The sequence below is a fragment of the Phlebotomus argentipes genome, unplaced genomic scaffold (assembly GCF_947086385.1).
Source record: "Phlebotomus argentipes unplaced genomic scaffold, Phlebotomus argentipes genome assembly contig_15, whole genome shotgun sequence".
Classification (NCBI taxonomy): domain Eukaryota; kingdom Metazoa; phylum Arthropoda; class Insecta; order Diptera; family Psychodidae; genus Phlebotomus; species Phlebotomus argentipes.
The window spans coordinates 18225181-18251494 of record NW_026776181.1 but is presented as its reverse complement, the minus strand read 5'-3'; the positions used below and the strand labels follow the sequence as shown (position 1 = coordinate 18251494).

Below are 26314 nucleotides of genomic sequence, written 5' to 3'. Positions count from 1 at the left end.
GAGGCAATTTCCCCACTTGGCGCCACTAATTCTTTGCGGCTCACATCTGCAGGTTTTTTCTGCAGGCGGCACGGGCAACCCCGTTTCTCTGCCATTTTGCTGGTTGCTTGACAAGGAGCTCCAATAATCAATAAGGTGAGTGAAGAAATTCGCCCTTTTCCCCAGTTTCTGCCCCAAATTCAAACCCTTGAATCAAGTAAATCACTTCTTCTAGTAATCATCCTCTGTTATTTGATGGATTTCATGTGATTTCTGATAAAGTGGCACAATTGTGGGAGGTTTTTGTGTTGAGCCACGTGTGAAAGCCCGGAGGGCGTCTTTTGGCATCAAAATGATGATTTTTCTTATTTCTTTTGCGGTTTCCACCGGAGAAGAGACTTCAATGACGGCTGAGAAATGTCTGATGCGATGCAAAAGACCCCCAAAGGGATTTTGTGAGGGATTGTTTTGGTAGCTGACATAACCTCAATCCGGGAATGTTGTGTGTTTCTCTTGCAGAATGGCAGACGCCCCATCACGAGGTGGGTTCGGCTCACGCGGCAGCGGACGTGGAGGTCGCGGAGGGCGCGGCAGGGGCCGAGGACGCGGCCGGGGACGCGGCAAGGAGGACCAGAAGGAGTGGGTGCCAGTGACGAAGCTGGGTCGCCTGGTGCGCGACGGCAAGATCCGCACGCTGGAGGAGATCTATCTGTATTCGCTGCCCATCAAGGAGTTCGAGATCATCGACTTCTTCCTGGGGCCGTCCCTGCGCGACGAGGTGCTGAAGATCATGCCCGTGCAGAAGCAGACACGTGCTGGTCAGAGGACGCGCTTCAAGGCGTTCGTGGCCATTGGTGACCACAATGGACACATTGGGTTGGGCGTGAAGTGCAGCAAGGAAGTGGCCACGGCCATCCGCGGGGCCATCATCCTCGCCAAGCTGTCCGTGGTGCCTGTGCGACGCGGCTATTGGGGCAACAAGATCGGAAAGCCACACACTGTGCCCTGCAAGGTGAGTCTCCGCTGCCCTTTCTCTCTTCCGTCTCTGCCCCATGATTTCTCATGATGATTTGCACCTTTCTCTTTTGCGGTTTCCACCGGAGGACTCCCCAGGAGTCCGAGGATGGCTAAAGAGTGTCTGATATTCCCTCCACAAACCAGCAGAAAACTCCCTCATCTTCAATCGAAACGAGAGCTAAGAATCTCCTTTCTCTCTTTCCAGGTCACCGGAAAGTGCGGCTCAGTGTCTGTGCGCCTCATCCCTGCTCCCCGCGGTACTGGCATCGTGTCGGCGCCTGTGCCCAAGAAGCTCCTCATGATGGCCGGCATTGAGGATTGCTACACGTCTGCCCGCGGCTCCACTGGCACTCTGGGCAATTTCGCGAAGGCCACGTACGCCGCCATCGCCAAGACGTACGCCTACTTGACGCCCGACCTGTGGAAGGAGATGCAGCTGGGCAAGACGCCGTACCAGGAGTACGCCAACTTCCTCGCGGAGACAAACAAGGGCATCTCCGGACGGCAAATCGAGGTGTAAAACAAGAGACATTCTCAGTTGTGGAGGAGAATAAACAAGATGAAGAAAGAAGAGATTTCGGGCTTTTTCAGTTTAATTCCAAATCAGCAGTACAAGCTAGAGTTACAGGTGTTGTAGAAAAAAGAGGGAGGCTCTCCTGGGGGCAGTTTTAGGGCACGTAGTTGGGATTCTTGCGCAGGATCACGAAACCCTCCATGATGGGCGCCAACGAGATGTACTCGTCGGTGGCCAGTTCCGCCCTCTCGCCCATGGCCAGCAGCACGGGCGTCGTGTGCGTCTGGAAGCCCGTGATGGTCTTGGGCTTTCCCGCCTGTCCCACCACATCCACAGCCATGCCCACGCGCACCGGCACGGCGATACTCTTGAGGTTCTCATCGAACGTCACCAGCATGCGCGGCTGCATCGCCGCCGTCAGGGTGTAGAGGAGATAGTGGCTGCGGCCCAGGATGATGTTCTTCACGTCCAGGAATGCCACCAGTGTGGACAGCAGTCCCGCCACCGCCACAGGATTCATCAGCTGCCTGTCACTGTGATACGGACTCAGTGTCATTGTGCCCTTGCCCAAGTGCGTCAATCCCTGGGCGATGCGCACCATGAAGAGATTATTGGGCTCCTTGGCGTGATACTGTGCCAGCTGACGCAGCATCGACGCCAGTCGGGCATTGTTCGTGCCCGCGCCCACCAGGCCCATCGCGAAGATGGCATTGTGAGCCACTTCGATGTCACTGTCGTGCGAGAATTTGCTGAGTGTGTCGAGGATGTTGAGCTTGGGATTTGAGACAGAGATCAAGCCCAGAGCGAGTGGCACAGCTCGCCTGATCACCGGTTCGCAGTACCTCAGCAGATTCCCAAACGATCTGAAAGCCATCTCCGAGCCAATTTCCTCTCCCATCGCAATCAGCGCAATTCCAATCACTGCCACTGCTTGTGTGGACGAGAGATCCTTCTCCCGGGCCTCCTTCTCCTTGGCCTGCTTCGCCTCATCCTTGGCCGCGTTGCTGCTGCTGCTGCTGCTGCTACTGCTCTTGGACGAGCTGGAAGACTCCGCTTCCGCTGCCGGTTCGTAGTGTTCCGAGCAAATGTGAAGCAATTGCTGGATCTTCAGCACATTTCCCGTGCCAGCATAGGCACAGATTTCCACCATTGTCGTGGCCATGGAGCGGAAGGGCTCCTGGATCACCTCAAGTGCCGCAATCACCGCCTCGGCAGCCTCCTGACGGCCCAGATAGAGCAATCCCAAGCCCAGCGGGAGGAATCTGGCATATGTGTCCTTAAAGTCCGCCTCTGAGCGCTCCATGATGGTCTGAATGAGCGTCTCGGTGATGTCCGCATTGCAGGATCCCACCGCAATCATGCCCACAGCCAGAGCCGCCATTCCCATCAACTCAATCGTGGAGCCCGTCTTTCTGTCCACATTGAACACACCGCACAGCAGCTCAAGCACTGTGGCTCTGTTTGAGCCGGCATATGCCAATCCCAGGCCCAGAATCGCCCCGATGCGCATCGTGGTGTTCTGATGCAGCACATAGTCGGAGAGCAGTGCCAGCGCCGGATCGATGTCATTCTTCACGCCACAGTTGACAATGCCACACGCCAGAAGGGCGCCGGATTTGATGTGATCCTCAGCGGAGTACAAGTACTTGTCGATGGACGACAGGCCGCTGTCCACGTCCCACAGGAGGATCAGTCCCAGTGACGCCGTGGCGCTCAGCATGCCGTGCTCTTTGTTCTTATACAGCCACTTGTTCCCATCCTCCATGAGCAGCTTGTCCTGCCCGAAGCCAGCATTGACAAACCCGTTGACGAAGCTGGCCGCGAGATTCTGCCGTGCAGAGTCAACTGGTGTGGCACCGAATGGCGTCCTCGAGTTCTCCAGATGCGACTTGTACACATCCTCAGGCGTCTTCGGCTCCATAATGTCCAACTCACGCGCGAGATTGAGGAAGTGATTGTTCAGATGCGAATTGGACATGATCTCCACCAAGTCATCATAATCCGCCGCACTGGTGTTCACCTCGATGAAGATCTGCTGGCGCACCAGCATGAAGGCCAGCTGCTTCCGGATGGACGTGTCGTCACAGGAGTTGAACACCTCCTCAATCACCGGGATGTCATTGAGCATCAACGCCAGACGCATGGCTTGCGTGTACTGCTTGAACTTCCGGAAGATGCTGAGCGCCACCTTCAGCAGCGTCGTGTTCTCCGGATCCGGCACGTATGGGACGCAGCTCTGCAGATAGAGACACACGCGCGGATAGGTGCTCTCGTCCACGTACTCCTCCAGCAGATTCAGCTGCTCAATCTCCATCAGCAGATCGCACGCGTCCGCCTCGGCGTTGTGCGTCATGTTGTACGGCACAATCTGCTTCACCAGATCAATGAGACGCGTGCGGAAGTTCTCCGATGTCTCATTCCAGTTTTGGCTGATCTCCCACGTGAGATGGCGCACATACTCGTGTCCCCAGTCGCCAATCTGATCCGTGGGATCGCACAGGAAGCGATACACCAGACACTCCTTGCCCGTGGTGCCCATCGTCATGGCCAGAACCGAAATTATGTTGGCGCACGCGAACTTCTGCTCTCCCGTCACCATCTTCTTGTAGATCTCCTTCATCGTCTCATAGTGCGGCCTCATGAACTTCAGGGGTTTCGGCACAGACGTCATGGACGTCGTGGAGGCGCGAATCAGCTTCCGCAGAGCCTCCAGAGCGGGCAAATACAGATCCAAGTTGGGCTCTTGCAGACGCTCCACCAACATATTCAGCTCCTCTTGCAGCTGTTTGTCATCCTCAGACAACTCAGCCTTCTCCTCCTCCACCGCCTTGGGCTTCTCCTTCTCATCCTGAGGCGCCTTGGGGTCCTTCTCAATAGCCACCTTTGTCTCCTCAACCATTTTCAGGGGATGTTTTCCGGGAAAGCTTCTCTAATGACTTGCGATTTGGCTAATGTGAGGTTAGGTCACAGAGTCTGCAATTACAAGAAAAATACCAGTCACACAAACAATTCAATACTCCCAAATGATTCTTGACATTCTTAAATACACTTAAATAACGGAAAATCAGGGAAATTTTCTAATTTATTGTGAAAATAAGGAGGAAAAACATTGCCACACACACTCCAACTTACATCTTTGTTTAGACACAATTATCAATCAGATATCGAATAAACCCTGCCTTCTTTTAGCAACTCATACACTTCTCTGCAAAACGGAACAATTTTACTAAATTTTCCGATGCTTTTTCTCAGATTTTCAGCGAAAAACTATCCCATGAACTCTCCTCGCAGAATGTTTTCCCGACTGTTATACAACTGTTCTACGCCATCAGCGACACGTTGCGGAATGAAGTGGAAGCAGTTTGCGAGTTGTCAAATGTTAAAACGTAAATAAATCGTGCTTTTGTGATATCTTTTGGTATTTTCATAGGTTTCAGCTCAGAAAAGCACAGTAAAAATGCCGAAAAAGTCTAAGAAGTGAGTCACTGTGTAGTTCTAAGTAGTCAGTTTTGGATTAATTGTGTGGAATATGCATTGCAGATCAAAACATCGCAGCCGGAGAGATTCTAGTTCTTCTGATGACTCAAGCAATAGAAGAAGAGACTCCAAGAGGAAGAAGCAGTCGAAATCACGCCACAGATCGTCCTCCTCCAGTCCTGAAGACTCCACGAGGAACTCGTATGAGCTGATGAAGCGACTGGAGGCGCGGCGTCAGCAAGAGGTTGTCGACCGGAAGCGCCAGCGTGAGGAGATGAAGGCTAACGAGACTCCAGAGGAGAAGCGAGCTCGTCGGCTCTTCGAGAAGCAAACCAAGGAGCAAAAGCGACGTGAGAGAATGGGCTGGGACAAGGAGTATCAGCACTACACGAATCAGGACAATCCCTTCGGTGACTCTCATCTCACGACCACGTTCGTGTGGTCGAAGAAGCTGGAGAAGGAGGGCTTGAAGGATGCCACAACGGAGCAACTGGAGACGCTGAACCGTCACAAGCAGATGGAAAACAAGATTGAGCTGGAGAAAGTGAAGAAGCGCCGACAGGAGCGCGAGTTGGAGCGCCAGAAGCGCGAGGAGGAGCAAAATATGCTGCAGCGATCGAGAGAAGCGGCTCAGTTTGAGGAGTGGGAGCGTCAGGAGGATCAGTTTCACCTGGAACAGGCGCGCCTGCGCAGCAAGATTCGCATTCAGGATGGACGCGCGAAGCCAATTGATCTCCTGGCGCAGTACATAAGCGATCAGAACCTGGACGACTGCCTGGAGATGCAGATGCACGAGCCGTACACATATCTGAATGGGCTGGGCATTAAAGATCTGGAGGACCTCACGGCGGATATCAAGGTGTACATGGAACTGGAGAAGTCTAAGAATTCTGAATACTGGGAAGACCTGACGATCATCGTGGAGGATGAGCTGCAGAAACTGCAGAAGATGCAGAACGCAGAATACCAGGCGACTCTGGGGCGTCGCGAGGGCATCCATCAGAGTGTGGCGAAGGACGTTGGAGAGATCTTCAGAGGAAAGACAACACTGCAATTGGAAGAACTGCGGCGGAAGATTGAGAGCAAGATATCTGGGCAGAGTGACGGAGTGGATGTGGGGTACTGGGAGAGTCTGTTGTCGCAGCTGAAGGCTCACATGGCCAGATCACGGCTCCGTGATCGCCATCAGGACAATCTGAAGCACAAACTGCAGCTCTTGCGACAAGAACAGACGCAAATCTCTGACGTGGTGGTGAAGAAGGAGCCCAGGAGTTCGCCAGTGCCCAGCACGAGTCAACCTGCTGAGCAGAGGGAGGAGTCCTCGGAGAGTGAAGAGTCGTCGCAGGAGGAAGACACTGCTGAGGATGAGAGCATCGTGGAGGAGAGCATCAATCTCTACGTCAGAGGAAACTACAGTCCGCCTTATCTGCGCGAGGAAGATCTGGAGCCGGGAACTCTGGTGATTCTGGGTGAGGATGACTTTGAGAAGCTGGAGTATCTGCGCAGTCGGATGACTGGACGCGAAGAGGAGGATCCAGAAGTGTCGCACGAGGATTTGCGACTGCAGAAGGAGGCCAGGAAGGGCATGAATGACGACGAGGCGGAGTTTGCGGTGGAGACGAAGCTGGACGCTCAAATTTATCTGTGGTCAGACAAGTACCGACCGCGGAAGCCACGATACTTCAATCGCGTGCACACGGGATTCGAGTGGAACAAGTACAATCAGACTCATTACGATCTAGAGAATCCGCCGCCGAAGATTGTGCAGGGATACAAGTTCAATATTTTCTATCCTGATCTGATTGAGAAGAACAACACGCCCAAGTACTTCCTCACGCCATGTCAGGACAACAGGGACTTTGCCACGCTGAGGTTCCAGGCGGGGCCGCCTTATGAGGACATCGCCTTCAAGATCGTGAACAGAGACTGGGAGTTCAGCTACAAGAGGGGATTCCGTTGTCAATTCCACAACAACATCTTCCAGCTGTGGTTCCACTTCAAGAGATATCGCTACAGACGATGAGCTGTGTTTGTTTGTAATCCTGGGCAGAAATACATAAAAGATGACCATCGAATATTCGTTGCAAACATTCAGTTGAAATTTTCCGCGAGAGGCGCTGGCGAGTGTGCGAATGTCATGCGAAGGCGCGACGGAGAGAGAAAAAGAGCACAAAGCGGGTGTGTGAAGAAACTGGCTCGGAAAAGTTCATTCTCCGATGGTTTGTGTTTAATTGTGGAGTGACCGTGGCGAGAATGGGATGGAGACGATTATAAGCGACAAGCAGAATGAGAAGTTGTGCGATTTTGTGGAGAAGGGATGCATGACAAACATCAGAATCTGCCTCCGGAAAGGTGGGTGGATGCGCCTGAGTCACAGTGGCGAGACTCTTCCTGGCGGTCTCTCTACAGTCCAGTGTTTCTGTGCAGGTGCTGATCCGACGAAGGTGGGCTCCAACGGGATGACTGCCATTGGCCTGGCTGCCATGAAGGGCAACTACGGCATTCTGTCGCGTCTGCTGTCCGAGACTGACCAGGGCAAGCAGAAGAAGATGGACCTCAGCGAGTACGACACCACTCCGGACGGGATGGAGGGCCTGGAGTGGGATGACGAGATCGACTCGCGCTACTGTTTCTCGCCAGACAAGGAGTGGCTGAATCTCTACACGTAAGCCAATGGATTCAGCGTCGCTTCTCTGGACTCTGCGCTGATGGTGTGTTTTCAGGTACTACGCCAGGATGTGGGAGAACTTCGGCGACATGCTCACCACTGCCAGCAAGATACGCGACGATCCGCACTGCTTGGACTACCACCACTACGCTCCGATCCACTATGCTGCCAAGCACGGACACATGATCTGCGTGAAGCTGCTGCTGGACTACAAGTGTCCCGTGGACGCCGTGACGCACGCCGGCAAGACTGCCCTGCACATCGCCTGTGAGTTTCAGCACAAGTCCGTGGTGGAGCTCCTGATTCGCTACAATGCCAACCTGAACCAGAAAACCTTCAAATCCGGCGACTTTCCCCTCCTGATCGCCGCCCGGAACGGCAACACGGAAATCGTGAGTAGATTCCCATGCCCAATTATCATCGGATTACCCCCAATTTGAGACACCATGTCGCGCTTTTTGGAGGCTCTCCGGCTATCATTCGCGGGCTATTTTTGTCCGCTGCGCGATCGTTTTTTTGCCGCCCTGGCAAATCTCTTGTTTTCACTGGGGCTGAACTGAATAATCCTCTTTGTCTCTCTCGCCTTCCTCATTCTCCAGCGCACTCTTTTTTGTCTTTGCCTCTGTTTACATCTCAGTGTTTACTAAATCGCACGCAGAATTTGTATTGTATCAATTATATCGATGAATTGCCTCAAGTGTTGCCATTTCACGCTCCTTTTTTTCCACTCTGCGCGAGTCACAAACAGTTTCATTGAGGAGAATCATGAAGACGGCACATGGCTTGGCGTGGTAATTGGAAGTGGTGTGGAATTGTGGGCATTAGTCAATGCGCTAAGTGATAGTGATTCCTCGCTCGAGTGACTCAAATATGCCGCGCCGATCACACCTAATTCCCATGTCGAGACAGCAAATATTGATCCCGTCACACAAGCGAGAGCAATCGGCTCTCAAAGTTCCTGGGAGCTGACAAAGCAAATTCCTTGATCTGCACTTCCTACACATTCTCATGCATTATGTGAATAAAACTTATGACAAAGACGATGCGCGCGACAAGATGAGAAAATGGGATAAAGGTTTATTGATCTGTCCTTCAGCGGAGGTATATTTTTATCAAGAAAAATTGCCACTGTATCTCTCACTTGTGGATAGCCGAGAGAGATTTGGGGGAGAGAATTTCAGCATGTTATCGCATTGTTAAGTGCAGGAAAAGCAGTAGCAAAGAGAGATAATTATTGCTAGATTTCTCACAGTCATGCGTTCGCTGTAAAAATAGCGAATGATATTTTTATTAACACTTTCTCTGATGATGCTTTTATCCACTATTCAAATTTGCACTTTAGACACAGAGAAATGCGAAGATATTCCCACAATTCAGCATCTGATTGCTTTTTCTTTGCTCTTTTGGTGAATTCTATTAATAAATTTGCTGAATATAATGATGTAATTAATAATTCCAAACAGAGTTTTTTCCCACAATAATTCCTTGATCAGCCAATCAATAGCATAACAAGTGTTGGGGATTGATTAACCTTGATTTTGGAAGATGATATTGGCAGACTGAGTGGCTTTTTGCATTGACCACGAGTGATTATCGTGATAACAAGGCAGAGAGTGAAGTTATATGTGTTATTTATTGTGGAATTCTCGCTACAAAAGATTCTCGACACAATCTTATATGAGCCAGAAATGAAGGAAGATAATTCAACTTGTTTTCTTTTTATCCACTTTGTGTTAAATTTATTTGTGATATTTTTGTTTTTGCTCGCCAATGAACTCCAATGAAGACGCGCGCGCACTGTTTAAATTCACACAAGAGTTTATAATTCCCTCCTTTTTCGCCTTCTGTGTGAAACGTGTGTGGGAAAACTTTGTGCAATCATGCCGCCAATGCGTGTTCTAACAGTTGGTAAACAGTCTCTTTGTGTCTGCAAACTCTATATTTTTCTGATTTTCTCTTCGCGACCGTCTCACTTAATCGGGTGACTGTTAATTTGTGGGTTGACGACGAGACTCATTTTGACTATCTCTCTCTCTCTCTCTCACTCTCTTTGTGGCTTTCCTGGCGTTTCGTGCGCGCAATTTGGCTCAATTTGGGAGAGTCTCCGCAATTGATAGAGTGTTCCTCCTCTTCAAAATGTGCAAAATGTTACAGTAGTATATAATCACTATCGCAAAATAAGAGAAAAAAAAAGTATGAAGACACAGAAGAAGGGAAATTCTCTCGAGTGGGTCAATAAATTTCATTGTGAAAAACATGCCAATTGATATCAGAGACAGAATACAGAGAGTATTTCTTCTATTCTGATTAACTCCAATCATGTTGTGTGATTTAATCAAAATTGATTTCCATCTCAATTGTCACAAGCAAATATTTGTGTGTGCGTTCATTGTACGACTTTTCAGTTGCGTGATGAATGCATTTGACCTCACACAAGCGGATGGATTTGTAACATATATAGACATAATAGAGAGCATTCCGAGAGGGAAACACTCTCGCTATACGCTATTTTGTGCCTCTATTCTCACTATTTCACGCACAAACACACTCTTTAGGGAGGAAATCAAGTATTCTTGTGCTATTTTTATTGATTAAGAGGTCGTTGCAACTTTATTTTCATCACATTCTTAATATGTTGTCAAACTTATGAATTATTATTAATTATGAAATGCATGAAGTCTCAAAAAACGTCTCGAAAAGTCGGAAACTTCACGTGATAATCGAGAAAATAGGCGATATTGATATTTTCTGGTTAATAAATACATAAAAAAGAACTAAAATACGAAAACTCTAAAGTTGCAATGACAATAAAATGATTGAAAATTAGTGACTTTTATTAGTCAATTGCCAAATAAAGTGCTGCAAATGAGATGAAACACGTGAATATATTAAGAATTCTTGTCTTCTTAGAATACAACAATAAAAAAAGCACAGTTTTTGCCATTCAACAGTCAATTTCTGGTTTTTTTTTCTGATTCTCACACGATTTCTTCGAATTAAGGTGCTTTATTTAGCATGACTGCTGAATTGGATTGAATTTGCAAGCAATTAGATGACTTTTGATTTCTCAAATGTTTGCTTTAACACAAGATGACGACAAAAAAACACGAATAAAGGTGTTTTACTTTATCGACAGTTGATAATGTCCTTTCATGCTCGGTTTTTTTTTCTCTTTCGATAAGAAGAAACTTCCTGATAACCGTTTATGCGCTCTCTCTCGTCGCAGGTTTCCATGCTGCTGAACGCCGGCGCTCTGGTTGATGAGTGCAATTTGCAAGATGTCACGCCGCTCATGGAGGCCATCCAGATGAGGAATGTTTCTGCTGCGAAGTTGCTGATTGAGAGCGGTGCCAATATTAATCTTCAGGATCGCGAGGGTGAGTCACAGTATTTTTATTCTTAATCTGCCATCAGCAATTGTGTGTCGATGAGCGTAAAAACTCTCTTTCTCTCTCTCTCTCTCGTTCTCTCAAGGCCTCTCGCCGCTCTGTCTTGCGGTCATGAGTGAATCTGTGGAGCTGGTGAGGCTGTTGCTAGAGAGAAATTGCCGGATCGTGCTATCGCACAATCTTCTACACAAATCAATTGCCGCGAACAACAACGAGCTGATAAAGTTGCTGGTTGAGGCGGGAGATAATGTGAATGCGCGGGATAGCTTTGGTCTCTCAGCCTTTGAGAAGTTGATCACATTTGGGAATGAGGAGATGGTGCTCTTCCTCTCACAGTATGCGCCCAAGAGTGCCACGTGCTCCTCTGAGTCCACGGAAATCTTCATGGCCGTCAACATCCAGTCGAAGCCAAAGTTCCAGCGAATGCTGAATTTGCTGCTGCACCTCAACAGTGATATCGATGCCACATTGTGGAACGAGACGCCTCTGTCCGCCACAATTCGCGTGAAGCAGTACGACTACGCCAGGATACTCATCCGCGAGGGATGCTCAGTGAGAATCCCGCAGATGGGCAATGCCGTGGAGTTGCTGCGTCGCGATGGCACGACAATTATACTGAAGTACCTCATCAATGCTGGGCTGCGCGTCTGGGACTTCCCGGACGTCGTGGCGACCATCAAGGCGCCCCCATGGGGTGCAAACACGCGCAGTGTGGAGCAATATCTCGCCTTCAGCGCTCGCAATCCGCTGTCGCTGCAGCAATTGGCGCGCATTCGCATTCGCGACGCTCTCAGACAGAGGATGAAATCTCTCGACAAAGTCTTTCGCTTCTCCTCCGTGGTCAACTCCAATGTGGACTACACCAGCTCGATGTTCGAGGAGTGTGTTCAGAGTCTGGGACTGCCGCCGCGGCTCGCGGCTTACGTGTATAGATTCTCGGATTTAGAATAATAGTTTAGCGCGCCAATGCTGGAAATCCCCAAATTACGCTCAACAGCGAGCGCCGTGCGCACAATTTGCACTCAGTTTTCGCCTCGCGAGCGCGCTTGTGTTGTTGAAAGTGAGAATGATGATGAAAAGAGTCAACAACATAGAGACTCAAGGACGAACAAATGGTTTTTAATTGGGCCAATTAATCTTGAACACTTTCGCTCAACCATTAAATTGTATGATTGGAAATAATTATACGTTCGAATGATTGAGAGAGATATTTTTATAGTTTTCATCTCCAAAAATGCACTTGAAAGATCATTTTTTTTGTAGGATAAAAACTAAATAAACATTGAGAAGAATTCATTCAGAAAATTCATCAGAATTGCATGGAAATTTATTGGTAATTTGAGGATTTCTAGCAATGTTCACCGATATTTTTACTAAAATGATAACATTTGCAGTGTTTCCCAAGACTCAGAAATCAGAAAAAATACTCTTTAAGAATTCACAAAAGTGTAGAAAGAGAGAGAGAGAGAGAGGGAAAAGGAGAAAGAAATTCAGGGATAAAACGTGCATATGATTAGTAATAATAAAAAAAATACATATATAGTGCCATTCTAAGGAAAAAATTCATTAAAAAATCACATTTAGAAGTTTCGTTTTTTTGGGGCAAATTTATCAGAAGCAAAATAATAATCTTTTTTCTTCCTCTCCTCAAGAATCAAGACGCAAAACTTGCATTTATTTACATTTTCTCATGAGTTCAAGGCAGTTTAAGTCGCTGTCCTTGAATTGAAGCTTCGCAATCCTTGAATTTCAACCATAAATTCTAGACTATATTTAGGAAAAAACCTCTATGAGATATTAACCAGCGGTAGTGTGACACCTAAAATTCATATATAAGTGTTCTGTTTGTATTCATTGAGCGTGTTATTAGTGGTTTGCAATTTAATGACCCAAATAGGTAATTAATGCGATTATTTACTTATGGACAGTATGTCGTTTTTAAATTATAACAAGCAAAGATTGTTAGCATATAAAGTACACATTTTAGTGTTTCATCGCTTCTTCATGGATAAATTCTAATTGATTGAATAACTTTATAAGGAATGTTGAATGATTCTTTGCATCTCTTTAGTGAGGAAAAATTCATTTTGTACATTAAATTATGATGGATATTGTGCGAAACGAGTTTGGGAAACACACACACAAACAACATTAAATGGAGGAAAAATCAATTGAAAGTCACAAAGAAAAACTCTGTATTTTAAAATGTAATTCATTGTAACAATTAGATTAAAATTGCCTCTGAAGAATATTGCGAAATGAGACTCAACATTTTTCTTCTTTCTTCTTCTTACTCACACTGTGAATCTGGCGCCAACAATCGCCGCAAGTTTTCATCCTTCGCAACAAGATCACTTGGAAATCTGCTTCGGTGATCTTGAGTGTTCTTCAGGCGGGGATTTCTGCCCATCAGATATACAGCGACATCCTTGTGACCTCCTTGAGCGGCTCTGTGCAGCGCATTCTGTCCATCAGAGTCTCTCGTCTCGGCCACGGCGCCTTTTTCGCAGAGGAACTTTACAATTTCCAGTCGGCCCATCATTGCGGCGCGCTGCAGTGGCGTCACGCCGCCGTTCGTGGTGCAATTGGCATCAGCGCCGGCCGACAGAAGGCGACGACATGCCTCCAGATGACCCGCACGCGCGGCATAATGCAGAGCAGTGTAGCCGGAATTATCGCGATCATTTGTGGCTCCTCGCTTTATGGCAACATCCAGGCGATCGAGGTCATCATAGAGAGCTGCAAAGTGACGCATTAATGAGGATTTGATTCTTGCTTCGCCCAGTGACTCACCTGCTGTCCAGATTCCCCTCTCGAAATCCATCTCGTTGAGCGTTTGAGCAGCTGCTCCGGGGCGACAATGGCACACCCCATCATCGTCTGACCCTCCGTGCAAATGATGATCAGTCATTGTTGACTCGCAAAAAAACTCTTATCAATCACACTACAAAAATAAAAACTAAAGAATCCGTAACGAAAAAAAACACCTGAGTTTCCACCGGCGGTTTCTGCGCTAAACACACACACACACACAAGCAAATGTCCTCAATTCTCCTCCTTTTTTCCTTTTTCTTGAAAATTCTCTGTGTTGTGTGTGTGAGAAAAGAATGAAAAAAATCTACAGCACTAACAGTTGCAAGATCAAGAGAACCAGAGCGCACTTTCTTTTTATCTTAGACTTCACGCTGCATTGTCCACACCACTTCGGCTTCACCTGTGCTTGACACCACTTTGTAGCCCAGCTGACTCAGCGTGTTGATCACCTTAATCGGATGATTCTTGATCATCACTCCGCCCACAATCTTGTCAGAATCCGTGGCAAATCTGTTCGCCAGCGCCGTCTCTTCCTCCTTGCTCAGCCCAAACACCGCGCTGTCGGACGCATACAGGGATCCCTTGACCGCCACATATGTGTACGTGCCCTCGTGCTGGATCGCCGGCACGGGAACTGGGATGATTTTGGTGGCCGGAGGGCTGGTCGATTCCATGGCCACAGCGAGAGGCAACTTGAGCGGAGCCCTGAAAAGAAGGGAGAGAAAGACTCAATTTCCATATGCAAATCTTATCAGTCAATCACTGTCTCTCTTGCGATTTGCACATTTCACATTCCGTGACGCTGAAAATCATCGTTATCAGACATGCAACAGTGTCGTGCGTGTGAGTATTTTCGGGTTTTCGCAATTGATATCTAGGGAAATCACACAAAATCCACCAAAATCAGAATTCATGGCTTTATAGCCTTATCAGTTGGACATGTTTTTTTTCCCTCTTGAAATTACTTTAATAATAACAATGACTTTTGAAACGCATTTAAACTACAAATGAGGAAAGATAAAAATGCTTCAGCGTCATATCAATGATAATGACTGTACAAGAAAGTCTGCAAGTGATTAAGAGTGAAATATCTCTAGAATAGCTCCACAATACTCACAATTAAATGCAAATTTATTCCGGCACGTCGACTTTGTGCACGCCTGAAAGGGATTCTCGGCCAAAATTGGCGATATTGTCTCTCTCGCCGACTGAAGGATCTGTGAATGGTTCTGGCTCTGAGAATTCCTTGCGCATCGTCCACATGTACTCGTTATAGTCCTGCTTCACGGCCGTCGACGATGATGCCACAACTCTATAGCCCAACACCTAAATGACAACCATAAAACAAATGGGCGTGAGTAATTCCGTGTCCGTTCATTGTTGTCCTCACCACTAAAGAGAGAAAAAACCATGAGAAGTGTGTGTGACACATAAAAAATGCAGATGAAATTAAAACCTCCTTCCACGCTTTAAGGCTGCAAAATAAAATACCGTGAACCAAAATTAGTCAAACACACTCAGGGAAGAAAGAAGAAGGTGAATTAATTTAGCCATTCCAGCAAATAAAAATGCGGTGTTAATGGAAGAAGAAGAGTGGAAAAAGTGCTCTTTTTTCCACAAGGAAATTAACAGTTGATGTGTGTGATGAAACCAAAATATCTTTTGAGCATTGTGTGTGTGCTGAAGAAGAGATCAGACGAACAAACCTCCAGAGCTGTTAAAATTACACAGGGATGCTGCAAGTACACAATAGTCGACTCGTCACTATAGCCACCACAAGGAAATCTATTCAACTGTTCGATATCCGCCGCTAAAATGGCAAAATTAAGGGACAGAGAAAGAATTTTTTGATCAATTTTGACAAAACCTCAAGATGGTGCTTTCTTTGCTACAAAGATTTCTAAATTTGTGCCGAAAATCTATTTATGATTGAGCAAATTTGTATGATACAATTGTGTTGCATTAGAAGTGTTTTTCTTTCCTTCAATTCATGCAGTAATTCTTAGTATTTTCCATATAAATACATTTTCTTAACTCTTTGACTCACTTAGGAATGTCTAAGGAATGTAGAAGAGATTAATTCTTCTGCTCAGAATTTCGTCGTCAAGGGATTAATAAATATAAATCAAATCATAATCGCACAATGAATTTTCTTCTCTTTTTCTCTTCTCAGGCTCTTTTTGGGCGCGCTTGTCACGTTCCACGGAGATTTTGGAATGCGTCCAGAGAGCCATAAAAGGCCAACTGAAGAGATTGTTGCCCACTTACATTGCTCTTTTATTCATTGCGCTCTCAAGTGATGAATAAACGTGACCGAATTTAAGAATGGGTATTTAATTTTTTAAATCAATTTCTGCAGAATTGTACTTCTTCTTATCTATTGCGCGCTCTACTTTTTCCTCCTTTTTCACAGACTATTCTATAAATAAAGTGACTACAATTGGTGTTAAAGGCACTGAAAACAGCAGAGAATTCTGGTGCTCACAATGCAAATTTTTACAAATTATTCACCCCGTTAAAATGGGTGTAAATTATACTAATTAAGAGGTCAAATATCATTGAGATTTCCACACAATTTCTCGTTATTGTTGAGCTAATCATTTTCCTCAATTCTCTCACTGTCTTCAGTGGCTTTTTCACAGGCAATTTGGGAGCTTTCCGGGGGCGGAGCACCCATGATTTACTTCCACTGTACCTTTCAGGCCGGAGACCAAGACTCTCCACGGATATTTGTGACTGTATGACGCCAAATTCCCACGCACCAAAACGTATGGCATTGAAGATCGTGTTCTGGAAATGGAATAAATACCAGAAATACCGTTTATTGCATTCGCCCGTGGAAAAACAAACAAATTTCTCTTCACTCTTTGACACACCCTTGAAACGCGCCACTTCTTGTGAAACTCTCTCAACAAAAGGAGACCCAGACACAGGTCTTTCCCGCAAAGGCACTGGGATGGCTCTGACACACAGAAGTGTTGCCAAGGATGGGCAGAAGTGTAGGAAAATTTCAGGCAGATCAATATTTTATTGAGGAAGTGGGAAAAGTGCCATCAATGGAGAATATGAAAAATTTACCTTTGCTTCACTCGTGCATGAGAAAATCAACTATTTATCCGGCGGATATTGATGTCGTGACGTGGGTGAGATGATTGAGACAGGTGGGATGAATCAATTTTCACGGGAAATTAAAAATTTATCGTGAGAAATTTCTCAATGTCGAGGAAAAACATCCACTTTCGCTTGACTTTCGCTGACTTTTGTGTTTCCAGACAGAGCGCGCCCAATACAAGAATGTCCGATTGTCTATGTGACTGAGCTGGTGAAGTTCGGTGGACACAGAGCGAATTGATTGTGTTGATGCCGAAGAAATTCATTTTTCAGGTGTGAAGGAAGCTGAAAATGACGAGAACTAATATTTTCAGGAATAAACTTGGTGGAAAACGGTGATAAATAGGACAAAAATGCATGGAAATTGGCTAGAGTTCAAATCTTATTTGAGCGCGCGATTTTTCTTATCGGCTTCGCACGCCCTCTCAGCGCCTTGAGCGCCACCTTGCGGAAAGTCATCTCCCCACGTCAGTTTGCTGAGCGAGTGTGTTTATAAATTCCGCGGAAAAAGTGCATTTTCCTCGACGAAAAAGTAATGAGTCAACAGTGAGACTGATCATGCCGGCGACCACGCACAAGCAAACGCACAGCAGCAACGTTGGCTCGCCATTTTGCTGTCAGTTCGCTCACGCTGCGTCTCCGCTGAATCACTGCTATTGACATCCAATAAGAAATTATAGTGAGAAAAAAACTATATTCAAAGTGATTGTGGATTATTTCCTGAGCCGCATACCTTGTTTTCTAATAGAGTTAGTAATACTTTATTGAGACCTGAATTTCGTTGCTAAATCAGCTGTTTTCTTCAGGTATTCGTTGATAAATTTGTCATTCGTTCGTTGATTTGTGGATCGCAGGAAAATCTCTGGTTGTCTTAAGTTGGGTGGTAGTTGACATGAGCTCTTAGAGTGTGTTTAGCAAGAAAGTTCTGCAATCAATCAATTTCTCCCGATAAAGCAATAATAATACAATCAGTAGCGTCAAAAAGTGATAAGCAAGTCCTCTGACACCCAACTAATCCACCGAATCTTGCAGAGTGCTGTGTTTTCCTGCTGAAATCGTTTTTCAGCTTCTTCGTCGAGGCGTGGCTTTTTGTCACTGCGAATCCCAGACAATCGGTAAAGAGCGCTCAGGTGATTTTCCACGAGATTTTCTCATATAATGACAATTATTTGGGCATCCCGAAGAAACTGAAGATTTCGTCGAAAAGCCTCATGCGCTGTGGGAAAAAACTTGCTGCTTTTGAGTGGTCTCCATAGTTTCCTGATAAGCAGAAAAATCGATTGAGCTTGATTGGGTGACAATTGGACGTCTTATCTCTCATGTTTTCTGGTCTTTGCAGCTTCTGAATCACCCTCCGGAGAACGTCAAGAGGACAACAATGGTGAGCTATACACTGGCACCCTTCCAGGAGCCCCGCGGAGTGATGAGAATTCTCCAGTTTGTAAGTATTTGCGTTGCATTGTGGGAGATTCTGGTGGACTGAAGGTAGTAAATCACTTTCAGATCTTCGCCATCTGCTCCTTCGCCACCACGGTGAACTTCACCAACACCCTGACCATGACCAACTGCGACAATGGCACCACCACGCGCAGCTGGCCACTTGAGTATCCCTTCCGGTTCGGGGCGGAAGTGTGTAAGAAGAGCAACGGCGAACCTCTCTTCATCTCCGCCAATGTGACTTCGGATGCGCAATTCTACGTGGCCACAGGAGTTCTCTCGCTGCTGTATTGTGTCTTTATAATCGCCGTCTATGCCATGATTGATGAGCTGTACAAGAGCAAGACGGAGATTCCACTCGCCGACTTCATGCTCACCACCGTCTTGGCCGTCTTCTGGCTGTCCGGCAGCGCTGCCTGGGCCAATGGCGCCACTGCCCTCAAAGGTGTCACCGATCCCACCGAGCTCAAGCGCAGTTGCGGCAATTTACCAGGCTGTACGGTGACCGTGGACAGCTTCTCGCGCCTCAACATTTCACTCGTGAGTTTTCCTGCATATAATTTTTGCAAGAGACACACTTTTTTATCTCCCAATTGGCCTCCAAGTTCTACTTTAGGCTCTGATAACATTTTGCTTTCGCTGTGGCTTTTGTGCTCGTTCGCGACTATCTGAGAACAACAATTGTCCATGGGAAAATTCTTGGCATGCAAAAAAGAAGTGAAGAAAAGTGTGGAAATTATGGAAATACTCTTTATTAGGTTTCCTGTTGGATGTTTTACGTAAAAAAAAATCTTAAATGAACACATGAGTCACGATAGTCTATCATGAGAGATCGTTTGGATTTCTCAAAATGCAAATTCGATGATTTCACAAGCGTTTAACAGTGACTGATGGAAGAATTATATGCAAAAGAGAATTAATTCTCTATTTTCCACAGATTTTCGGCTTTCTCAACTTCTTCCTCTGGGCCTCGGATCTCTGGTTCCTGTACAAGGAGACCATCTGGTTCCAGTCACGACAGCCCGCTTCATCGCCCGGTGTGTAAGAAGTGAGAGAAGCTGTCTGCGCGCGTGTGCTATTCAATCATCATATCTCGGCGGAAAGTGGCCGATCGAAGCTGAAGATGCCATAGGCGGATTCTTTTGTTGCGTATCTTGTATGATTTTTCCTGATATTACTTTCTTTGGTCTCCATTCGATTACTTTGCCTGTCATGAATGCACAAATCAACTAGTCAGAGTCAGCTTTCGGGCTGGACTATCAAACTTAATTGATTTAGCGATGCGATTTTGTATATTAAGCAGTGCGAATGCAGTCACGACCTGTTGAATGATCAAGAGAGTGGATAAATTGAATTTCTTATGAGACGAGACGCTCGCGGAGTTGGAAAGATCAATTTGATTGTGTCATGAGAGTCATTAGCGTCTTCTGAAGCAATACAACAGATTTGAAGGTTGACAATTTGCTTTCTTGGTCATTTGATAGGAATTTTTATTCGGGTCCACGAAACATGATGATTTTATTTTGCCTTTTACATCAATCTTAAGAATCACTTTGAGTTCAATTTAGTTTTTTTTTATATACACAATAACTTAGTGTTTTTCTTCAGTACTTTGTGAGAGGAGATTTTCTTTTTTGAAGAGATGATAAACCAACTGAATTGTTTTTATAGTTGATTACAAAGAAGTATGATTAATCCGAGTGAGGAAAATACAATAATAAAGCCATTTGTATTTGGAATGGCGGAGTTTTATCTCAAGATTTATACACAATCACACAATTTAGAAGTTTTTTCTAGTTGTAAAGATTCTATGATAGATTTTAAATGCATTATTGTAAGTATTTCTTTTAAATTCTTTTCTTTCAACATATAATACTTGATAAGTTTCTAACTCTAACGCTAAAACTTAACACAATAACATATTTTTCTACCAATTTGGAAAGGGATGTTGAAGGTTGGTTTATTTTGGAATGAGAAGGTGAAGAAGGAGGAGGAAAAATGAAAAACTATTTACACATTGATATACAATCTTGAGAATGACACAAAGACATTTTTCTACCAATATATGTATTTCTTGTAATACTTTTTTATTGACATTGATGATGGGAAGAAGTGTTAATTGAGGGATCAGAAGAGGGTAAAAATGAAGCGGATGAATAATTGCATAACACGGTATTGTCTCTACCTCTTGCATATCTTTTTGGATAAACAGCATTTCCCACACGATTTTCAACTATTGTTTGTTTTTCCCTCCAGTTTTCTGTGTTTTCTTCTTAACCAGTTTTTCCAGAGAAACGACGACAAATTGTTAGAGGAAATAGTAAAAAAAGAAAATGACGAGATATATACATATTTTATCGAGAAAGACTTTAAAAAAGATCAATATAAATAGAGTAGTATAATTAGAAATGGGAAACATACTATCATAAAAGGATAATCTCTTGTTATTGGTTTTTTGGTGCCAAAATTAGACTGTATATGAACTATGGAGACAAGAATAATACAATAGCTGACGACAATTCTTTGTGTGTGCAGTGAAATTGCTCCAAAATAGAGTCTAATGACGATTATTAATATTGCTAATAATGAAGTAAAGTTAAAATAAAAAAAATGTATTATCAATGAGACAAAGAAGAGGGAAATAAAACGTAAATATAATATCAAAAAAGGCATTGGAGAATTGTTTAGCTAGATTAAATACAGCATTTTGGCAGGAAATAAGAGCCAAAAGCTTCACACTGCAGATAAAAGATGCGTAAATGTGCGGAAAATCATAGAACAAAGTATAGCTTCATGTTGTGCTTCATGTTATTTGTGAGCGAAAATGATAGAGAGATGTAAAATGTAAATGTTAGCGACAGAGCGGAAAATGAAGAATGATTTATCCAATTCCACAGAGCGGGAAAATTGTATCAATTCTGATTATTTTTTTTATTCATAAAAGACTAATTTATAAATGGCTTTGGAGGTGTGATAGAGATTTTTTCTGTTACGCATTTCTGGGGGGCATTTTGAGTGTGTTTTTTACGACGAGACAACTCGCAAAAGGGAGATAAATTGTAGGAGAAATGGTCGTAAAAGAGTTATACTGACCTTTGGGCTCTTTTCTCCGTGATTTCCACTGTTTTATCATGCTGAAATTTGCGTGGAAAATGTAATGAAACTGTTTTTATCACACCTCAAGTCATTTCTTTTGATTATATAATGTAGATTAGAAGTACATTTGCTCCAAATTAGATTGGTAGACAGAGAGGAAATTATTCCTCTAAATTATTTTCCTTATACTTTTTGCCGTAATAATTTTATTGACAAAATGAATAAAAGAAAAATGAATGTATTTTTGACTCAATGGCCATCATTGAGCCATTGTTATCTAATTAATAGTGTTGTAGAGTGGAGAAGAATCATTCACCAATTTAGATATTTAAACTTACGTGTCATGTACATAAGGTGAATAATAATTAGACTTATTTATTAGCTAAGACGTACAAAAGATAATGATGAATAATAACAATAAAGATGAGACGCGTTAATGAGTGTTCAAAATGTAGAATTTTCATTTTTTCCTTATCATTTGATGTGATAGATTGCATGCACACTCTAGGCTAGAGTAGTGGCAAATTGATGGGAAATTCGTAGCTGTGACACTTGGAAAAATGGCCAAAAGATTGTCTGAATTTTATTTTCAAGTGTGAAGGAAGCTGAAAATGACAAGAACTTATAATTTTGGGAACAAACAATGTGAAAAGAGAAAAAAATGCATGGAAATTGGCTAGAGTTCAAATCTTATTTGAGCGCGCGATTTTTCTTATCGGCTTCACACGCCCTCTCAGCGCCTTGAGCGCCACCGTGCGGAAAGTCATCTCCCCACGTCAGTTTGCTGAGCGAGTGTGTTTATAAATTCCGCGGAAAAAGTGCATTTTCCTCGACGAAAAAGTAATGAGTCAACAGTGAGACTGAGTAAGTGCTTAGGTGCAATATATCAGTAGTAAGAGTAGCATATCTAAGCGGATTTCGGGGACGCGACGGCATATAAAAGCGCCTCCGGCTTTGCGACGTAGTTCAACACACACAAGAGAGAGAGAGAGATGAAAGTGGAGTGCTTCCTGTTTATTGTGGCCACGCTCTTTGTGGCCGTATTGTCGGCGACCACGCACAAGCACACGCACAGCAGCAACAAGGAGCGGATGGAGGATGGCTCGTATAGTCCCAAGAATGCGCACCACTTCGACGGCGGCGAACATCACTCGGAGTTCGACCATGAAGCCATCCTGGGCAGCGTGAAGGAGGCCGAGGAGTTCGACAATCTGACTCCGGAGGAGGCCCAGAGGCGCCTGAGTGTGCTGGTGCTGAAGATGGACCTGAATACGGACGGATTTATCGACAGGCACGAGCTGAAGGCGTGGATCTTGCGGTCGTTCAGGATGTTGTCGCAGGAAGAGGCGAATGAGCGCTTCCAGGATGTGGATGAGAATGGGGATGGACAGGCGTCGTGGCATGAGTACATGAAGGACACGTATGGACTGGAGTCGGAGTTTGAGGTGCGTGACTCTGATGAGCAGTACGCCGAGGAGGAGAGCAAACTCATCCAAGACGACAAGGTGATGTTCAAGGCGGCGGACAAGAATGGCGACGAACTGCTCTCGCCGGAGGAGTTTGTCGTCTTCCTCAGTCCCGAGGAGCACCCCGAGATGCTGCCTCTCATCCTGGAGCAGACGCTGCGGGAGAAGGACAAGGATGGTGATGGGAAGATTGACTTCAAGGAGTTCGTGGGCGATTCCGCCAAGCATCACGACAAGGAGTGGCTGCTGGTGGAGAAGAATAGGTTCGACAATGAGCACGACAAGGACGGCGATGGTGTTCTCAATGGCAATGAAATTCTGGCCTGGGTTGTGCCGAGCAATGAGTGAGTTTAATGCATTTCTTTCACACCAATTACCTTTTCTGCTGTAAACAAGATTGTGCTATGTTTACGCCTGATTTCGCCTTCCAGGGACGTTGCCAGCGATGAAGTTGATCATCTGTTCGCCTCATCTGACGACGATCACGACGACAGGCTGTCCCATGAGGAGATTATCACCAATTATGAGACATTTGTGGGCAGCGAGGCGACAGATTACGGCGATCAGCTGCAGAACATCCAACACTTCAGCGATGAGCTGTAGAAAGGCGGCCAAGTGATTATTCTACCTCCACAAACAGCCATTAATTAATTGCCAAATTCAATATTTATTTTCGTAAGTAAACCACTGTATTTATTTCAAATTACGTTTTATGTAAAACACTTGAGTTTCTCCATGACAATTTTATCCGCCTTATCAAGAGCGCATTATCAGGCATAATTTACATAGTGATTTAGAGAGACAATTTAGTTTATCAGTGAGCGATTTTCCCCCAATTATTTGATATCTTTCACTCTTTATTCTATTAATCCATTAAACTTACATTTGAGAGAGTGATTTATTCAAATGCAGTCTCATTTAATCTTCGCCATGGCGGTGAATTTGGGATTCATCTCATCCTTATTCAGTGCCTTTAAGTACTTCCTTCGCTCCTCGAGCACGAACTCCACGTCCGTTTGATGCTTGTCAGCCAGCTCGAGTGCTCTGTCCCAGTTGTGCATCCGCATGCACACGGCAATCGCCTCGCGGATCTTCTTGTTGTGCACCAGGCAGATTTCGGCCTCCGTGTGGCGGCCGTTGAGCACGGAATTCTCTGCCATCTGCTCAGCACTCGACGCGGGAAGGTTCTTGATGTGCTGCAGATAGTGCACCTTGTCGATTTGCAGGGCGCTGGAGTAGGCCTCCTCGCTGATGCTGAGCTGATTCTTGCGTGTGGCCATGGCGGCCAGTGTGGCCCACAGCACTGGCGTCTGGCCCAGTCGACACACCTTCACGGCTTGACTCCAGAGGCCGTCCTGCACGAACTTGTGCAGCAGATTGCAGTAGATCTTCACGGGCACCGTGAAGAGAGCGCCTGAACTGCGCAGCCCAATCTGACATCCCTCGAATGACTCCAGAGACACATTCCGACCGAACTCCGTGGAGTCGTACGTGAGCGTCGTGAGTCCGATGAGAGTGGGATCGGCGCACGCTTCGCCAGGGCAGTACCAAACGGTGTAGCAAGCGTCGTGCAGGCCGACGAGGATGTTGGAATCGCTGCCCCACATCACAGAGATCACCTGAGTGCCGATCTTGAAGATGGGAAAGTCTGGGCCGCTGCGCAGATTGCTCACGTACAGATCTCGATGGATGTCTATGAACACGACGTACTGACTGTCTGTGCCGCCCGCTCTGCAGACGCTGATTTGCGTCACGGGCGTCTTGCTGCGAATGACGGACGCTTCGTCCTGCCGTGTGGCGCCGGGCAGCAAGTCAAAGACGTAGATGACGGTATGATCTGCGAAATCACGCACGACCAGCGTGTCCACGCCCAAGGAGATGCACTTCTCCGTGAGATTTGCCATCTGGGCGGAGGATCCGGGGAATTTGGGCGTCAAGTGCAGACGTCCAGTGTACGTGTAGATCCAGATGGACGATGAGTCCACGGCGACGAAGTTCTTCACGCCCAGTGAGAGGATGTGCACGTCCGTGCGCCCGTCCACGATCACGGGCGTGTTGATGTAGTTCTCGTTGAAGATGTGGAGCTGATTGGGCGTCGTCACGAGCAAATGTCCGTAGCCCAGCGTCATCTTGATCACTCTGTCAGAGAACTCGAGCGTGTCACTCGTCTTGGTCACGATGTCCTGCAGGACGATCGTCTTGCGTCCAACGGTGGTGGCTTTGAGGTTGCGACAGATCACTTGGCGATCCACAATGTGACCGAATATCAGGGCGCCGTTCCCGCAGCCGGCGACAATTTGAGTGCCGTCAGGAGACCAGCTGAGCGTGTAGAGAGATCCGACTGTCTGCGGGAAGCGACAAGTGCTGTGGCTCCACTGGAAGATAAAAGGTGGGATGAGAGAATGATGATCACAGTTGTCTGAGGACAACTCACTCCTGTGTAGTGGCAGAGTTTCAGCATGTTGAATCCGCCAACAGCCAAGAGATCTCCTTCCGGACGAATGTCAATGGACGTGATGGGATGTTCATCTGGTGAACTGGTATAGAGATTCGATCCCTGACTGTCCCACACTTTGTACCTGCAATCTTCACCGCCAGAAGCGATGAGATTCGTGTGATTGGCCCAGGCGAGGCAGAGAACCAAGCCATCGTGCGCCTTCCACTTGATCACTTTGCTGTTCGCAGCCAGCGGTTTGATGGCCATCGAACTGCCCTGAGAATACACGATTGCCGAGGAGTTTGGCGACCACTTGGCACACCGAATGGGGCCCTCATTCTGAATCACAGTCGACCGCAACATTCCCGTCCTCGACCAGATCTTCACCACACCATCTTCGCCAGCTGTAAGCAATCCCGCGCCGTCCGGACTCCATCTGGCCGCCGTGATGGCACCAGAGTGGGCGGAAATGCTCCTCTCCAGCCTCGCACTCTTGTTCAGGATGACAAATCGCCCGTCATTGCTAGCGATGAGCAGGGAATCTCCGCCCTTTGCGCCGACACTTGACTTTAGTACCAGCAAATGCAGATCCGTGGGATGAAAGTCTTCAGGCAATGTTGCCACTTGAACACTTTCGCGACTGTTTGCCGCCCATTTCAGCAAATTGTGATCTCCAGAGCAAGAGTAGATGTCCTCAGCTCCTGACCAGTCCACACAAGACACCACGCCGAGCTTCAAACCACCCTCTTTGGAGAAATACGTCTTGAACTTCATGATTCCAGGCTCACTTCCACGGCACGTTGTTGTTTGTTGGGAAAGTGTTGCCGGGAAACCGAAGCAATCAATAATAAAAGAGGTGTTTTATTCTTCACGTGTATATTTTATTGATAAAAAGCACTAGTTTTTCTA

General features: G+C 46.0%; 10 protein-coding genes across 18 annotated transcripts; 5 read left to right on the top strand and 5 right to left on the bottom strand.

Annotated features, from left to right (window-relative positions):
* The first annotated feature begins 48 nt into the window (after positions 1–48).
* On the top strand, positions 49–1567 carry LOC132261639 (small ribosomal subunit protein uS5). Its single transcript, XM_059760539.1, has 3 exons — positions 49–135; positions 499–991; positions 1202–1567. Exons 2-3 carry the CDS (start codon positions 500–502, stop codon positions 1514–1516), a joined length of 807 nt encoding a protein of 268 aa, XP_059616522.1. The 5' UTR covers positions 49–135; position 499; the 3' UTR covers positions 1517–1567.
* Positions 1568–1577: 10 nt separating this feature from the next.
* Positions 1578–4838, bottom strand: LOC132261635 (26S proteasome non-ATPase regulatory subunit 2). Its single transcript, XM_059760534.1, has 2 exons — positions 4643–4838; positions 1578–4483 (listed from the first exon to the last, which is right to left on the bottom strand). Exon 2 carries the CDS (start codon positions 4407–4409, stop codon positions 1665–1667), a length of 2745 nt encoding a protein of 914 aa, XP_059616517.1. The 5' UTR covers positions 4410–4483; positions 4643–4838; the 3' UTR covers positions 1578–1664.
* A 30-nt stretch (positions 4839–4868) lies between these two features.
* LOC132261636 (splicing factor Cactin) lies at positions 4869–7066 on the top strand. Its single transcript, XM_059760535.1, has 2 exons — positions 4869–4987; positions 5051–7066. Exons 1-2 carry the CDS (start codon positions 4968–4970, stop codon positions 7008–7010), a joined length of 1980 nt encoding a protein of 659 aa, XP_059616518.1. The 5' UTR covers positions 4869–4967; the 3' UTR covers positions 7011–7066.
* A 74-nt stretch (positions 7067–7140) lies between these two features.
* LOC132261637 (putative ankyrin repeat protein RF_0381) lies at positions 7141–13193 on the top strand. The gene is made up of 5 exons (XM_059760536.1): positions 7141–7339; positions 7415–7652; positions 7711–8047; positions 10882–11032; positions 11130–13193. The coding sequence occupies exons 1-5, from the start codon at positions 7246–7248 to the stop codon at positions 11993–11995; spliced, it is 1686 nt and encodes a 561-aa protein (XP_059616519.1). The 5' UTR covers positions 7141–7245; the 3' UTR covers positions 11996–13193.
* Positions 12429–13955, bottom strand: LOC132261641 (ankyrin repeat domain-containing protein 39). The gene is made up of 2 exons (XM_059760540.1): positions 13838–13955; positions 12429–13783 (listed from the first exon to the last, which is right to left on the bottom strand). Exons 1-2 carry the CDS (start codon positions 13953–13955, stop codon positions 13335–13337), a joined length of 567 nt encoding a protein of 188 aa, XP_059616523.1. The 3' UTR covers positions 12429–13334.
* A 262-nt stretch (positions 13956–14217) lies between these two features.
* Positions 14218–14532, bottom strand: LOC132261643 (uncharacterized). Its single transcript, XM_059760543.1, has one exon. The coding sequence runs from the start codon at positions 14530–14532 to the stop codon at positions 14218–14220; it is 315 nt and encodes a 104-aa protein (XP_059616526.1).
* A 457-nt stretch (positions 14533–14989) lies between these two features.
* Positions 14990–17143, bottom strand: LOC132261642 (uncharacterized). 2 transcript variants are annotated; one of them, XM_059760541.1, is made up of 4 exons: positions 16937–17143; positions 16554–16648; positions 15565–15668; positions 14990–15184 (listed from the first exon to the last, which is right to left on the bottom strand). In XM_059760541.1, exons 2-4 carry the CDS (start codon positions 16633–16635, stop codon positions 14990–14992), a joined length of 381 nt encoding a protein of 126 aa, XP_059616524.1. In that variant the 5' UTR covers positions 16636–16648; positions 16937–17143. The 2 variants fall into 2 exon arrangements, with proteins under 2 accessions (XP_059616524.1, XP_059616525.1); XM_059760542.1 differs by lacking the exon at positions 16937–17143 and adding an exon at positions 16735–16868.
* Positions 17144–17414: 271 nt separating this feature from the next.
* Positions 17415–21952, top strand: LOC132262309 (synaptophysin-like). Of its 8 annotated transcripts, none has more exons than XM_059761545.1 (5): positions 17639–17648; positions 18002–18084; positions 18309–18410; positions 18473–18946; positions 19344–21952. In XM_059761545.1, exons 3-5 carry the CDS (start codon positions 18348–18350, stop codon positions 19449–19451), a joined length of 645 nt encoding a protein of 214 aa, XP_059617528.1. In that variant the 5' UTR covers positions 17639–17648; positions 18002–18084; positions 18309–18347; the 3' UTR covers positions 19452–21952. The 8 variants fall into 8 exon arrangements, with proteins under 8 accessions (XP_059617524.1, XP_059617529.1, XP_059617528.1 ...); XM_059761544.1 differs by lacking the exon at positions 17639–17648 and adding an exon at positions 17685–17775 and having other exon boundaries at positions 18002–18099; XM_059761547.1 differs by lacking the exon at positions 17639–17648 and adding an exon at positions 17798–17940.
* Positions 21953–22255: 303 nt separating this feature from the next.
* LOC132262158 (reticulocalbin-2) lies at positions 22256–23859 on the top strand. The gene is made up of 2 exons (XM_059761310.1): positions 22256–23312; positions 23400–23859. Exons 1-2 carry the CDS (start codon positions 22495–22497, stop codon positions 23569–23571), a joined length of 990 nt encoding a protein of 329 aa, XP_059617293.1. The 5' UTR covers positions 22256–22494; the 3' UTR covers positions 23572–23859.
* On the bottom strand, positions 23718–26187 carry LOC132262151 (intraflagellar transport protein 80 homolog). The gene is made up of 2 exons (XM_059761304.1): positions 25403–26187; positions 23718–25343 (listed from the first exon to the last, which is right to left on the bottom strand). The coding sequence occupies exons 1-2, from the start codon at positions 26177–26179 to the stop codon at positions 23883–23885; spliced, it is 2238 nt and encodes a 745-aa protein (XP_059617287.1). The 5' UTR covers positions 26180–26187; the 3' UTR covers positions 23718–23882.
* Positions 26188–26314: the final 127 nt, after the last annotated feature.

Bases quoted from the DNA above. Each gene is read 5' to 3' on its own strand.
- LOC132261639 (XM_059760539.1), top strand. From the start codon at position 500: ATGGCAGACGCCCCATCACGAGGTGGGTTCGGCTCACGCGGCAGCGGA. The intron at 992-1,201 runs GTGAGTCTCCGC...CTCTCTTTCCAG, and splicing joins CACACACTGTGCCCTGCAAG to GTCACCGGAAAGTGCGGCTC.
- LOC132261635 (XM_059760534.1), bottom strand. From the start codon at position 4,409: ATGGTTGAGGAGACAAAGGTGGCTATTGAGAAGGACCCCAAGGCGCCT.
- LOC132261636 (XM_059760535.1), top strand. From the start codon at position 4,968: ATGCCGAAAAAGTCTAAGAA. The intron at 4,988-5,050 runs GTGAGTCACTGT...TATGCATTGCAG, and splicing joins ATGCCGAAAAAGTCTAAGAA to ATCAAAACATCGCAGCCGGA.
- LOC132261637 (XM_059760536.1), top strand. From the start codon at position 7,246: ATGGAGACGATTATAAGCGACAAGCAGAATGAGAAGTTGTGCGATTTT. The intron at 8,048-10,881 runs GTGAGTAGATTC...CTCTCGTCGCAG, and splicing joins GGAACGGCAACACGGAAATC to GTTTCCATGCTGCTGAACGC. The intron at 11,033-11,129 runs GTGAGTCACAGT...CGTTCTCTCAAG, and splicing joins TAATCTTCAGGATCGCGAGG to GCCTCTCGCCGCTCTGTCTT.
- LOC132261641 (XM_059760540.1), bottom strand. From the start codon at position 13,955: ATGACTGATCATCATTTGCACGGAGGGTCAGACGATGATGGGGTGTGC. The intron at 13,784-13,837 runs GTGAGTCACTGG...GTCACTTTGCAG, and splicing joins GAGGGGAATCTGGACAGCAG to CTCTCTATGATGACCTCGAT.
- LOC132261643 (XM_059760543.1), bottom strand. From the start codon at position 14,532: ATGGAATCGACCAGCCCTCCGGCCACCAAAATCATCCCAGTTCCCGTG.
- LOC132261642 (XM_059760541.1), bottom strand. From the start codon at position 16,635: ATGCCATACGTTTTGGTGCGTGGGAATTTGGCGTCATACAGTCACAAA. The intron at 15,669-16,553 runs GTACAGTGGAAG...TTGCCATTTTAG, and splicing joins CTTGGTCTCCGGCCTGAAAG to CGGCGGATATCGAACAGTTG. The intron at 15,185-15,564 runs GTTTGTTCGTCT...GTTGTCATTTAG, and splicing joins TAATTTTAACAGCTCTGGAG to GTGTTGGGCTATAGAGTTGT.
- LOC132262309 (XM_059761541.1), top strand. From the start codon at position 18,348: ATGGTGAGCTATACACTGGCACCCTTCCAGGAGCCCCGCGGAGTGATG. The intron at 18,411-18,472 runs GTAAGTATTTGC...AATCACTTTCAG, and splicing joins TGATGAGAATTCTCCAGTTT to ATCTTCGCCATCTGCTCCTT. The intron at 18,947-19,343 runs GTGAGTTTTCCT...TATTTTCCACAG, and splicing joins CGCGCCTCAACATTTCACTC to ATTTTCGGCTTTCTCAACTT.
- LOC132262158 (XM_059761310.1), top strand. From the start codon at position 22,495: ATGAAAGTGGAGTGCTTCCTGTTTATTGTGGCCACGCTCTTTGTGGCC. The intron at 23,313-23,399 runs GTGAGTTTAATG...TTCGCCTTCCAG, and splicing joins TGGGTTGTGCCGAGCAATGA to GGACGTTGCCAGCGATGAAG.
- LOC132262151 (XM_059761304.1), bottom strand. From the start codon at position 26,179: ATGAAGTTCAAGACGTATTTCTCCAAAGAGGGTGGTTTGAAGCTCGGC. The intron at 25,344-25,402 runs GTGAGTTGTCCT...TTTATCTTCCAG, and splicing joins AACTCTGCCACTACACAGGA to TGGAGCCACAGCACTTGTCG.